The sequence below is a fragment of the Cupressus sempervirens genome, chromosome 3 (assembly GCF_028749045.1).
Source record: "Cupressus sempervirens isolate cs-2001-9-10 chromosome 3, ASM2874904v1, whole genome shotgun sequence".
Classification (NCBI taxonomy): Eukaryota; Viridiplantae; Streptophyta; class Pinopsida; order Cupressales; family Cupressaceae; genus Cupressus; species Cupressus sempervirens.
In genome coordinates, this window is record NC_143120.1 from 227,400,403 (window position 1) to 227,413,951 (window position 13,549).

Below are 13,549 nucleotides of genomic sequence, written 5' to 3' on the forward strand. Positions count from 1 at the left end.
ACCTATTATGAAACACTAGATTCAGGGATAGTTTGATACAACTTTGGTTATCACAATAGATAATGGTAGGCTTCCCAAACAATCCAAATAATAGCTTCCTCAACCATACAGCTTCCTGAACTCCCATGAATGTTGCAATAGATTCTTCTTCAATGGAGCTCGCTACTGATGATTTTTTTCTACTGAACCATGATATCATTGTTGATCCCAAGGTAAAACAATAGCCAAATGTACTCTTTTGATCTAAATAATTTCTCTCCCAATCAAAGTCTATGTATCCACTTAGACTTAGTTCAACATTTGTGTATCTTAGGCTATATTCAACTGTACCATGAAGATATCTAAGAATGTGTTTCCCTTCTACTAAGTGAACTTGTTTGGGTTCACACATGAATTGACTTAGAGCATTAACTGCATAACAAATGTCAGGTCTTGTATTTACTAAGTACATTAAGGACCCAATAATTTGTCGGCAGAGAGTAGGATCAGCACTTTTAGAATCTTTAGTTGCTTCTTTTAGTTTCTATAGATTTGTTTCTGTAGGATTCTTCATAGGTTTTCTTTCCATCGTCCCAAATCCTTTAACTATATCCAGTATATACTTCCCTTGATTTAGAATGATCTCATTAGCATGTTGCCCTGCTTCTAGTCCCAGAAAATATTGTAGTAATTCTAGATCCTTCATATCAAATTTAGATGCTAGATCTTGTTTACACTTGGTAATTAGGTGATCTTCTCCTGTAATCAATAGATCATCCACATATAGTACCAAAATCAACATATCCTCAATGGCTCATCAATACCACACCAAGAATCAGGAGACGAGTTCAATCTCTAACTCGGTTGGGCAGGATCCTAGGCAACCCTCTTAGCAAACTCAATCTCAAAATCTCGGTTGGGAAGGATTGTAGCCAAGGTCTCTACAATCTTCCCTACCGATCACCATATAGCCTGAGAGCCCCAAATGAAAATATCCTTGGATACTCTGTCTGACTCTGAACTCTCAAGAAAGTACTCCATGAATGACTTAGTACAGTAAAAATTATGTGGAAGCATCAACCTTCTACCTCACAATCCATAGTTGATCCCTCTAAAAACATGGCACAATAGGAATCATACTAGATTCCTTAATTGATGCTCTCACCTCTTCCTTACCTATTGCACCCATATCTTGAGGGGATGTGACTTCCACATCATCATGCCCCGCTTCCCCAACTATGGAAGCAAACTCACCACCAACCACAATATGCAACTGAACAGGGTCTAGGGTTGGTGTTAACTGTACCCACTCCAAGTCCATGGTAACCTCATCCAATCATGACTATGACTCCTAAGGAGCCAACTGAGTACACTAAATAGAGTCCACATTCACCACAAGCTCTTGGGTGAGCTCAGCCAAGTCCTCCTTCCCTAACAATGCCTCATAACAAGTACTACCCTACTCCTTAAGGTAATCTCTATTACCAACTAACTGTGAGTAATTATACTTCAAGATCCTGATAGACTCTCGAAGTGCATGAATCTCTGCTAGAGAAAGACTACTATTACTATGCTCATTTGACATAGGAGCACCCCAACCATATGCAACCAACATCTGACAAATAGCATCACAATGCTCAAGAGCTAAAGAGATGTCACACTATCAGCTGACTAGTCACACGATGCCTATGTAACCCTTGCTTCCTATACAAGCTCACTGCCTCACTATCTACAATGTGATTAGAAACTGAATTAGAACTACTCACCACAAGATTGCTCACTACATGTGTGCTATCGTCCTCGCACACCTCTACATCCGAGATACAACTAGTAGGTACCTCAACAACTCCTCATCCAAACAAATGGAAGCCCTCAGAGTATTAAATCTCCTCAGAGTCATCACCTAATGTTTGGCAAAGGATATCATACCCAATGCAACTCAGCATCCTCAAATAGATCATCAAATGTGTCCATACTTTCTGCAACCACATCTTCTAATAGAGCCTTAACTGTTGTTACTCAACTCTTCACACATGTCTATATGTCATGCTATGAATCAACAACACTAGAGCATGAATTCACATCTATTGACTCTTTTGTAACACCCAAAACACCAACAACACGACTGGGTGAATTCATGCATGCATCAGTCGCCCCTGATGGAGCAATTTCCTTCTGTAATGGAGCAACACTACAACTCACATAGAAATCTCCAATAACAATCCTCTCCTCGAGAGAGCCTGAAAATTAGTGGTAACTATTACAATAATAGATAAGACGTCTATTATTAGTTAATGGTTATCTTGTAAATATCTTTAGCTTTAGTTTGCTTTCTTTTTTGCTTTCTCTGGAATAGAATGTTTCTATTCTTTACGATCGTTTCCTAAGGAAACATCATCTCTTCCTTTTGTATAAATTGACCTTTCGGTCTCTGTTATTAATAAGCAAGTATTTACCAATTACCTTGTAATATGGTATCAGAGCTAAATACTTAAATTTTTTCGGAAAAATTTATAATTTCTTCTTGAAATTATTTGTTTAAATTTTTCCAAAATTATTTCAGCTAATTTCTCCAAAACCCACCTAGGGTTTTTCTGCTTGGAGAAATTCCCGAATTACGGGTCTGCAAATCGCGTGGAAATCGTGGCCATTTTTTGGAGACTCGCGTTTTTGGGGTGAAAATCTGCATGTTTCTATATCAAATCTTCATGCTTTTAGCCGTCTCAGTCTGTCATCGTGCTCTGGGAAGCAGATTCGACCATTTTTCATCAAGAAATCTGAAGTTTTTTCAAGTTTTTTTCAGCTAGGGCCGTTTTTTTTCGAAACCCTAATTTTTGGGGTCGAAAAATTTTTTTGTTTGCAAATTCTTGGTGGGATTTTCGAGAGCTCAACTGGGTTGTCGTCCGTTTTTTCTGGGTGCCTCAATTTTTGAGCCAGCGGATTCAGAAAACGACAGCAGATTCCTTTTGGGTTTTTCGAGCTCTCTTTTGGGTCATTCTCTGATTTTTCTGGGTCTTCCGTATTTTTGCCTCGAAGAACGTGCCTTCACAGATTTTCACAGTTTTTCATTGAAAAACGTGCCATGGCATCTTTGACAAATATTCTGCTCGAGCATAATTCCAAATTCAATGGTCGCAATTATGGAACCTGGAAGCAGCGCATCATCGCAATCTTCGAATATCGAAACACCGATCAACTTGTTCTGGGTGTTAAGCAGCGTCCGACTTCTCCGGGTCCTGATCAAGATACATGGGATCTGAACAATCGAGAGGCAGTAATGCTTCTCAAACTCTCCGTAGCTGATGACCAGCTTTCTCAGATTCCATCCGGCAAGACAGCGGCCGAAATCTGGACACATCTAAAAGGTCTTCATGAGACTTCCGACAAGAGCAGAGCCTTCTTTCTGAAAAACACTTTGTTTTCTATTGTCATGGATGAGCGCACCTCGCTCCAGGCACACCTGAATCGGATTCAGGAAATCCGTGATCAGTTACTTGCCATCGGTCGCAAGATGGAGGAAGAGGATATTGTGGTAATCACTCTTCGGAGTTTACCAAATTCCTATGAGCATTTTATCGAGACTCTCAACATCACATCTACTGGTGTTGATCTAAAGTTCACTGATCTCTGCACCCTGCTACTTCAGCAAGATCGGTGGAAACAACAGTTCGGTAGCAGCTCCAGTTCCACCTCCACTGAGCAAGCCTTTGCTGCGAAATCCTTTCAGAAGGATAAGGGCAAGTTTCAGCAACCATCTCAGCAGAAGTCTTCTGCTCCAGCATCCGATGGTACCAAAAAGAAGAACATTCAATGCAACTATTGCCACAAGTATGGTCACATGAAGGTTGCATGTCGGAAACGCTTAGCTGCCCAGACTAAGCAATCAGGTTCGCAACCCAAAGCGAACAATGCAGAGCACACTGAGCAGGTGGAATCTTCCTTTTATGCCTTCATGGCTAAAAGACCTGCAGATCATGTACAGTCATCTGCCTGGTACATTGATTCAGGTGCCTCTCGACATTTCACTCACCGCAGAGACTGGTTTACTGACTACCAGCCTTATTCAGATTCTGTTATCTTTAGTGGTGGAGAAGAGTACACGGTTGTTGGTAAAGGCAACATTCAAATTCAGTCTGTTGGGAGGAAGCTCATATTCCTTGATGTGTACTACGTTCCAGGGATGGAACTAAATCTACTCTCGGTCAGTCAGTTGCTGCGACATTCTCCACACTTGGCAGTCACCTTCAGTTCACATCAATGCACCATCACTGATCAGGCGACTAAGTCTACTATTGCAGTTGGTCTTGAGGATCATGGTCTTTTCAGACTTACTGATTCTGGTGATTCTCAGGACTTAGCTATGGCTGCTCGGCGATCTTCCATCAGCTCACTTTGGCATCAGCGATATGGGCACTTAGATGTGCATTATCTCTCACAACTTGCTCGGTATGAGCTTGTTCTTGGTTTGCCAGAGATTCAAACCCAACACCTTGGAGTTTGTGACGCATGTCAGGCTGGGAAGCAACATCGCACACCTTTTCCCAGTGGCAATTCTTGGCGAGCTTCTCAAGTACTTCAGCTTGTTCATGCTGATATTTGCGGCCCTATGGCCACTCCTTTTGTTCTTGGGTACAAGTATTTTCTGTTGTTTGTAGATGATTTCAATAGAAAAATGTGGGTGTATTTCCTTAAAAAGAAATCTGATGCATTTATTGTATTTCAGAAGTTTAAACCCTTAGTTGAAAAAGAGTCTGGGAAATCTATTATTACTCTTAGATCAGACAATGGGGGGGAATTTTGTTCTAATGTTTTCTCCAGCTTCTTGGATACACATGGCATCCAACGCCAGTTCACCACACCCCACACGCCACAACAGAACAGTGTAGTTGAACATCGGAACAGGACAATCACCAAGATGGCTCGTTCCATGCTCGAACACAGACATGTTCCGAAGCGTTTTTGGGCAGAAGCAGTTAACACTGCAGTTTATCTGTTGAACCGGTCACCCACAATGGCGGTCAAAGATAAAACTCCGGAAGAGGCCTGGTCAGGTCGCAAGCCCAGAATCAGTCACTTGAAAGTTTTTGGCTCTCTTGCTTTTGTTTGGATCCCTGATGCTTCACGCACCAAGTTGGATGCCAAGAGTCAGAAACTGATGCTTGCTGGATATAGCAGTCTTCACAAAGCCTACCGCCTTATTGATGTTGAGACATCTCGTCTCATATACAGCCGCGATGTAGTCTTTGATGAGCAGCGAGGACCATTCATGCCTGTTTCTCCTGTTCCTGATCCAGCAGACCAGCCTATGCAAGTTCATGATTTGGGAGTTCGGCTTCCATTAGGTCCACCTGATGGGAGGGCTCCAGTAGCTCCTACAGCTCCAGTCCTGCCAGTGATACCTATACAGCCACCTCCGGCTTCTCCTGCAGGATCACCTCGTTTTGAAGATGCTTCACCTGAGTTTGATCCAAATTCTTCTGATCAGGATCCTGCTGATCAAGCATCTCCTAGTACTACTGTTGGTCATTCTCCTCTCTGGCCTAAGTGGTGGGCTAAGACACTTGCTGATCTTCATGATGATGAGCTCATTGATGGGAGAACTACTCGAAAAAAGAGCAAAACTATAGATTCTGTTAACTTTGCTCTTATGGCCAACATTCACAGTGTGTTTGAACCTCAAACATATTCCGAGGCTAAAGGAATTCCAGAGTGGGAACAGGCCATGCAATCTGAACACCAGAGCCTGCTGAAGAACAACACTTGGGTCCTTTCTGATCTTCCCCCAGGGAAGAAACCCATTAGCTGCAAATGGGTCTACAAAATCAAATACAAATCAGATGGTACTTTGGATAAGTACAAAGCTCGTTTAGTGGCAAAGGGCTTTTCTCAGCGTCAGGGCATTGATTATGAGGAGACCTTTGCTCCTACTGCAAAGATGAGCACCATCAGATTAGTCCTAGCCATGGCAGCACAGTTTGGCTGGAAGGTCCATCAGATGGACGTAAAGAGTGCTTTCCTGAATGGTGATCTCCATGAAGAGGTCTACATGACGCAGCCTCCTGGTTTCAAGGTTGCTGGTAAAGACCATCAGGTTCTCAGATTGGTAAAAGCTCTCTATGGTTTGAAGCAGGCCCCTCGGGCATGGTACATCAAGATTGATACGTACCTCAGTGATCAAGGCTTCAAGAGGAGTTCTTCAGACTCAAATTTGTACATCAAGACTACTGACAGTGACATCATCCTTCTGATTATCTATGTGGATGATCTGATCATCACTGGCAGTTCGGCATCTTTGATTCAGGGAATCAAACAACACTTATGCCAGTCTTTTGATATGACTGACCTTGGGCTCATGCATTATTGCTTAGGTGTTGAAGTTTGGCAACAGTGTTCTGGTATATTCATCTCTCAGTCCAAATATGCTAGAGCCTTGTTAGACAAATTCCGAATGCAGGATTGCAAACCTGCATCTACACCTATGGAGAAAGGTCTCAAGTTATCAGCCAAGTCTGATTCTCCTTCCGTTGATGATACTACGTATAGGCAACTAGTAGGCAGCCTCATCTACCTATCTGCTACTAGGCCTGATATTAGCTTCGCAGTCAGCTATATTTCACGCTTTATGATAGCTCCTAAGGCTGATCATTGGATGGCAGCAAAGCGTGTGCTTCGTTATGTGAAAGGCACTTCTGATTATGGACTTCTGTATTCTCGGAGTTCTAATCCTAAACTCAGTGGGTTCACAGATTCAGATTGGGCAGGCTCTATTGACGATAAAAAGTCAACATCTGGATATGTGTTCAGTTTGGGATCCGGTGCAGTCACATGGACCAGCAAGAAGCAGCAGGCAGTTTCTCTCTCTTCTACAGAGGCTGAATATAGAGGGACTGTTAAGGCAGGATGTGAAGCTGTCTGGCTTCGTCGGATGCTTGGGGATATGCAGATGTCACCAGCAGGACCGACTACTCTGTTTGTTGATAACGAAGGCGTTATCAAGTTAGCACGGAATCCAGTCTTCCATGAACGAACCAAGCATGTGGATGTTCATTGTCATTACATACGACAGCTGGTTGAAGACGGGACTATAGATCTGCAGTATGTTCCTACCTCAGATCAGACTGCAGACATTCTCACCAAGCCTCTTGGTCCTGATAAGTTTGTCAAATTCAGAGGACAGCTTGGTGTGTTAGATAGATTAACCATTAAGGGAGGGTATTACAATAATAGATAAGACGTCTATTATTAGTTAATGGTTATCTTGTAAATATCTTTAGCTTTAGTTTGCTTTCGTGTTTTGCTTTCTCTGGAATAGAATGTTTCTATTCTTTACGATCGTTTCCTAAGGAAACATCATCTCTTCCTTTTGTATAAATTGACCTTTCGGTCTCTGTTATTAATAAGCAAGTATTTACCAATTACCTTGTAATAGTAACAACTACATCAATTGTCTTTGCACTAACTATAGCAACAACTTTGGAAGCCTCGACCTATTGGAGCTGAATGCTGCGGTCCACCAAAGGCATCAGCACATCCACATGTCTCTGTGTGGAGTGTCCATCATCAAGACTATAGATAGGACTAGCAGGTGTCATACTAAATACAGGTACATCTGCATCATGGACACTTGTCAGGGAAAACTCAAGCTTGCTTCCTTGCAACCTCGACGATAACCTTCTAAAGGCGAAAACCATATACCCCGTTTCCTTGTCAACCATCTTAGGAGCTGACAGTCTCACCGCCAATCTTTGCTGATGAAGACTAAGTATCTTTGTACTCTTTCTCAAGGTATTTATTTTCTCACTATTTTTCACGCTGCTCCACCAGCTCCTGGAACCACTAGGTCTCCTGTATCTATCCATATCTAGTAAGTGCAAGAGTGCTGGTCACTCCAAATACAACAGAAAATCTAAAATAATATTAAATTTCCTATCCCACGAGATGGCAAGAAACGACTCTAATACCATTGTAATAACTCTGTTTGGTTATGCTCTAACAATACCACTTATTCAAACATTTGACATTTCAACAAACACTTGGTAGACAACCCAATTATTATATACTACAACAATTCATCACTACTGAAAATAGAGATGTACACCAAATAGATATTGAACGTATCTGTAGCAGCCTTTAAAAAATCAGAATGCGGGACTCTAAATTCCAACATAGCTTGCTCTTATTTCATTTGCAGCCCCTATCAGGTAAAACACAAGTCTTCTGCTATGCACACTGGAAGGAAAGGGAAATTCTTCAGCTTCCAAGAAGCAATAATAGGACCAAGAAATATCAAAATGCTGCCACATAAGAAAATGGCAGCCCAACACATGCACAGCAATTTTCCAAATTCCACCAGTAACAAAGAACTCCAACTTCTCATAAATAGTACGCCACAATAGAAAAGTAAACAATTGCATTACCTTAGTTGCAATTACATAGATAATTCAAGGAGAATCAGTCTCCACACAAGATCACCAAACCCTTATACCTCAGCAAGGGTAAAGGGAAACAACTCATAAATGCTTCACAGGTAACAAAAGAAAATAATTAATTGGATGCTTTTCTCAACAAATGGGCTCATATTTAGAATCCTCCAATGGCACAAGTTTCCCAAATGAAACTCCAATTAAGAAGCTTCCACAATACAACACTATTTTATAATGTCCCATTTAATAAAATTTATTAATTTCTTTTGGCTCCCAAAAACGACCTTTTCAGCTTTATCATAATATTCTCACACACAAGGCCACTATTTCTTGCACCCAAGATTCAAAGATTTCCAACCCAGTTCCAGTGAGCTATGACACTGTGGTGGCCAATTTATAATACCAACAAAAATAGTAACCTTGGCATATTTAGATGAATAATAATAATAATTCATTTGTCTCACAAAAACAACTGAACAAGCATTAGAATCAAAATCTGACAACATTTGAGTGATCTTGATGAAGAAAAACAATGAATAAACCTAAATGGGTGACTTACTAAAAATGGATGCTCTCTCCAAGATTCTTAGATCACAAACTAGAAGCCCAAAATAAAAACTGAGACCATCACTCAACTCCTCTAATTAAATTGAGCTCTTCGGAACCAACTGTTGACTTACTAAAGTCTCTCAAAACTAAGCTAAAACTCACCATAGGCCACTAGAAAGCCTAATTAATCCACAAGTGAGACCCTCAAATCCCACTATTAGCTCAAAAGGGTTGCAGTGATGAATTGACCAAGCCAACTGCAGGAACTTGCTAAAAATGAGGACATTACAAACTCCTCCATCCAAATAAAGTGTTGCTTTGAAGCAATGAAAGACTATTCCATATAAGGGATAGAAAGTGCATCAATAGATGTCCTTTGAGTTAGAAGATAGCACTGGTCAAAGTTCTTCAGGAAATTCTCCACCATTCAGTGCTACCGAGATAGAAGGAATTTTTTCCCCATAGAAGGATAATGATGATGGTATGGTTGATATCAAGGATTCTCCTCAAGATTGACAAATTCCACCTCCTAATAAAGGCCCAAGCAAAGATGTTTACATCATCATAGCTGAATGTCTAAGAACCAACTTGGATTTAGGAGAGTGCACAACACCTAAGTAGTTATGGGACATGATTCTAGGGTTTGAAACTATTGATAAGCCTAAACCAATTGATAACATTAAAGATAGTATACAATAAGTAAAATAAGGGAATTAGCTAGTAGGGAGGGGTATCCAAGGTGATCAATGATGATTCGGGGGCCTACAAGTTTCAAATTGATATTCCTCAGGTGAACAAAGGAAGGGATAGCATTCAGCCCCAAGATTATAAGATAGTTGAACATGAATTGGGAGCCAATACAAAGAAAATAGAAAATGAGGAAGCTCAAGATACTCTTAAGGCCATGCACAATATAGTGAAGAAGGAAGTTACAAAAAAGAGCAAATACAAGGACAAAAATACGAGATTGAGGGAGTATTATATGAATTTCTACAAACCAATCTAGCAAAGAGATCCTACATTTGTACCACTTCTCACCCTTGAGAGGAAAGATATTAAAAATCTGAAAGGTTCAAGGATATCACTTTAGGAAACTCAAGCATGGATGGAAGGATTTTGCAAGAGGGATTGGTATTTCTCCCAAGATTCATGGGGTGATTCTAGACATTCATAGCACTCAAGAGCCAGATTTCATGCTTTCACTGACCTTTGGAATAAATTTCTTCCCATCAAGGAAAAATAATGCCTCAATTGTAGGCTATGGTAGAGGTTCATGAGTAGCTATTGGTAAGAATTAAGATGATCAAGGAAGGAGGAATGGAATGCATAGAGTCATAGTACTTTTCTTTAGTCCATAGACAAGATACTTTGAAGAAGACAAGGAATGATAGTGCTTGTCTTGGTGTTTCCATCCATATTATGATTGAAGAGGCTTTGTGTGCAATGAAGATCCCCTTCAACTTTGAGGAAAAAAACATGAACATAAAGATTTTGAAGGAGAAGTTGAGAGCTTTCAACATTGGGGAAACTGGTGTCATCAGAAGAGAGTATTTGGAAGGACTTTCATATCTTAAGCATCTCATGACTTTTGTAAATGACAATGCAGCTGAATGGAAAAAAAAAATTACTACAGTCAGAACTGAAATGAACTTAGCAGATTGGAAAGCTTGAAATACCCCATGCCTCCAATGAGTGAGATCAACAGTATGGTATCTAGGCTCATTAAATTGGCAAAGAAAGAAAGAGAAAGAGGAAATATTACTTCGGATGATGATTTGATGTAATCCTAAGTGGCAAACCGTTTCCTCATTGGATGGTAGTTTAGATGCTTGATTCGTATTGGCCCTTTTTGGCACCATGTGCTTGGAAGTCACTTTTATGTAATTTTTCTATTGGCTCATTTTGAGATGCTTGAATTTCATTGGCCATTGGGGTGAAAAACCTAATTAGACTTTGTAGGATTCAATCTGGGCAATTGATTCTAATCTAATCTTGCTCATTCATTGTACTTGAGATCCCTATATAAGGACTTATTTTATCATTTGTAAAGGGGAGATGTTGGAGAAGTGTTGCTAAGATAATGCCAAATTTTCTATACTTATCAATGTCGTGTCTTGCATGCTAATTTATGTTGAACAGCTTGAATTATTGCAAGGTATCTTTGTCCTCACTTTTAATAGATTTCAATTTCAAGTTGTTGAGATTGAGTAAAATTTTCTTGAAGTAATTTGTTTGAATGAAAGAAATTGTGGATGTTTACTTGCTTGACTCAACATAAACTAGGCCACTAATCTCTTACTAATTTTAGTAGTGCCTTGTATAGTGAGCTAGTAACTTCAAAGAACTTAAAATTTAATTGAAATATAATCTTTAGTTTGGATCCATTTGATGGGATTGAAGAGGAAATATTGATTTGAAGTCTATTCGAGTATTCCTTAGAAGCTTGAAATAGGTTGGTGGAGTTGGTGACAAAATTGCATCTAGTAGAGTCCAAGTTTTTCCATGCTTCCTTGCATTCATAGTTAGAAGTAGAATTATATGTTAAGTTCAAGAGTTGAAAACCCAAAAACAATACTATATTTTCATTGCACATTATGAAACCAAATCTTTAGAGATCAAATTGACAAGTCTTGAGAAACAGTGTAAGTCCCCTTAGTGATTCTAGTAAATCACAACACTTCAACTGAGCAAGTATCCATGATTGAGAAGGAAACTTGAAGTCATTTCATGATCTTACTTTCCAAGATTAGCATGAGAAGTGACCTTATTCAAGAGACAATTGGAGATTTTATATTTCATCTTGGAATACTAAGTGTTAGACTTTGTATGTCGTAGCAGAACAAAGCTCACAACAACAAGTCTATTGGTATCCTATCAAGCTATTTTGTTGGATCTCTAATATGGTTATCTAAGGAAATTCAGGTATGAAAGACACAAATTTGAATTTAGGATACTTGATTTAAATAGAAGTCACGTGTAGAATTTTTTTATATAAATGCTTTGATGCTAGTTAATATTGTTTATAAGAGATATATTTGTTTGTTTGTTTCCTAAATTGACATTACTGTTATGTAATTTTGTTATGTAGATGAACTGCATTTGTTGAAATTGTTATTTTTGAACAAAATCAGCTATGTCCCAATAGGGGACATTTCTATTGGATGTTGTTTGGATGGTTTTCCATAGCTATTATGACTTGAAAATAGTATACAATAGACCTGCAAAAGCTCTTTCATGTCGTATCACACCTGCAACACTGACTATCATCTTTATTTTCAAGGTGTACTATTTTTTCTAGGTTTTTACATGATATGTAAAAAGATAAATTCATGATATACAGCTCAAATAAAATTATATAGGATTCAGAATCAAGGAGAAAATATATTACCAGTCATGATGGCTTGCTTCTTGGAATTGAATGCAACAGTAAATAGCTTCTCTTTGAGTGTCCCAGATGTCTTCACAGCATTCAGAATCCTACTCGAAATGAAGCAAAAGAATGAAATGCAATTATTTTGTGTCATTGTGATACCAAAATAAAATTCATAATCTTTTTTGATAGACTCAGAATGACATTATTAGGAAAGAACATTACCCTGAATATATTCTATTATATAGACGAGGTACACTAGCAAGGATTGTGGGCCTTAGAGTTGCTAAGTCATCCATTAGCTTCAAGTTGTCCTGCAAATAATTATGCATGACAACAGTGTAATGCATTATCAAAACAGGCTTTATATTACTCAGTAGAGTTATGGGATGGTACTCAAATGTACATTACTGCTCACATATATTTTATATCAAAATCAATTTGCATACAAAGACACTGGAGGTATCACTAAAATATTTATGTGGTAAAAAATAGTCCCTCTACATTCTATAATCAGCCTCGATAGTACAAAGGGATTACAGATGTAAGAAAGTAGGTGAATAACATCCTCTACTTCTAGGGTGCTCAAACTATTGCTTTAATTCAAACCTATAAGTATTGGTAGGAAGAGCTTCAATACCCCTTGATAAAATCCAATAGCAACACCATTGTGTGTCATCCCAATAGTATTTGCCCTCTCATAAATGTGTGCTAAGGGAAGATATGAAATATAGCTGCAAAATACGCAGTGTTACTGATGAGTGAATACTCAGAAACTTGAATGAGAAATGAAATAAATCAGTTCATCTTTGATGCAAATGAACATCAACGAAGTTTTATGCATGTAAAAATATACACATCTGTAGGGTAGAGTTTGACGCTAAGACTAGAACCAGCAATACTCGCTATTAGATTTGCATGGGACAAGACAGCTCCCTGCACCAGAAGAAGATATATCAGATGATCTCAAAATGTTGCTTTGTATATAGTCAACTGATTAAGTACCCAAAAAAACCTTAAATGTGTCTCAGAAGGAATTCTAATCACACATAATGGTTTCATATCATTTAACAAAATTATTGCAGACAGTACCTTTGGAGTTCCAGTGGTGCCACTTGTGTAGCAAATTGTTGCAACATCTTCTGGCATTGGAGGGCAAAATGGCTGGACCTTACTGTTACCCTATAAAAACCATAAGAAGAAAAAATAATTTAGTTAAAAAAATCAA

At 39.0% G+C, this 13,549-nt stretch overlaps 1 protein-coding gene across 2 annotated transcripts in view; it reads right to left on the bottom strand.

Annotated features, from left to right (window-relative positions):
- Positions 1 to 13,549, bottom strand: part of LOC149565663 (long chain acyl-CoA synthetase 6, peroxisomal-like) — a 227,053-nt gene that overhangs the window by 122,166 nt on the left and 91,338 nt on the right. For both annotated transcript variants that reach the window (XM_089817216.1, XM_089817217.1), the window contains 5 exons: positions 13,414 to 13,503; positions 13,178 to 13,257; positions 12,962 to 13,055; positions 12,547 to 12,635; positions 12,340 to 12,428 (listed from right to left, as the gene is read on the bottom strand). In XM_089817216.1, coding sequence (XP_089673342.1) covers positions 12,340 to 12,428; positions 12,547 to 12,635; positions 12,962 to 13,055; positions 13,178 to 13,257; positions 13,414 to 13,503 — 442 coding nt within the window. The remainder of the gene's footprint in view (positions 1 to 12,339; positions 12,429 to 12,546; positions 12,636 to 12,961; positions 13,056 to 13,177; positions 13,258 to 13,413; positions 13,504 to 13,549) is intronic.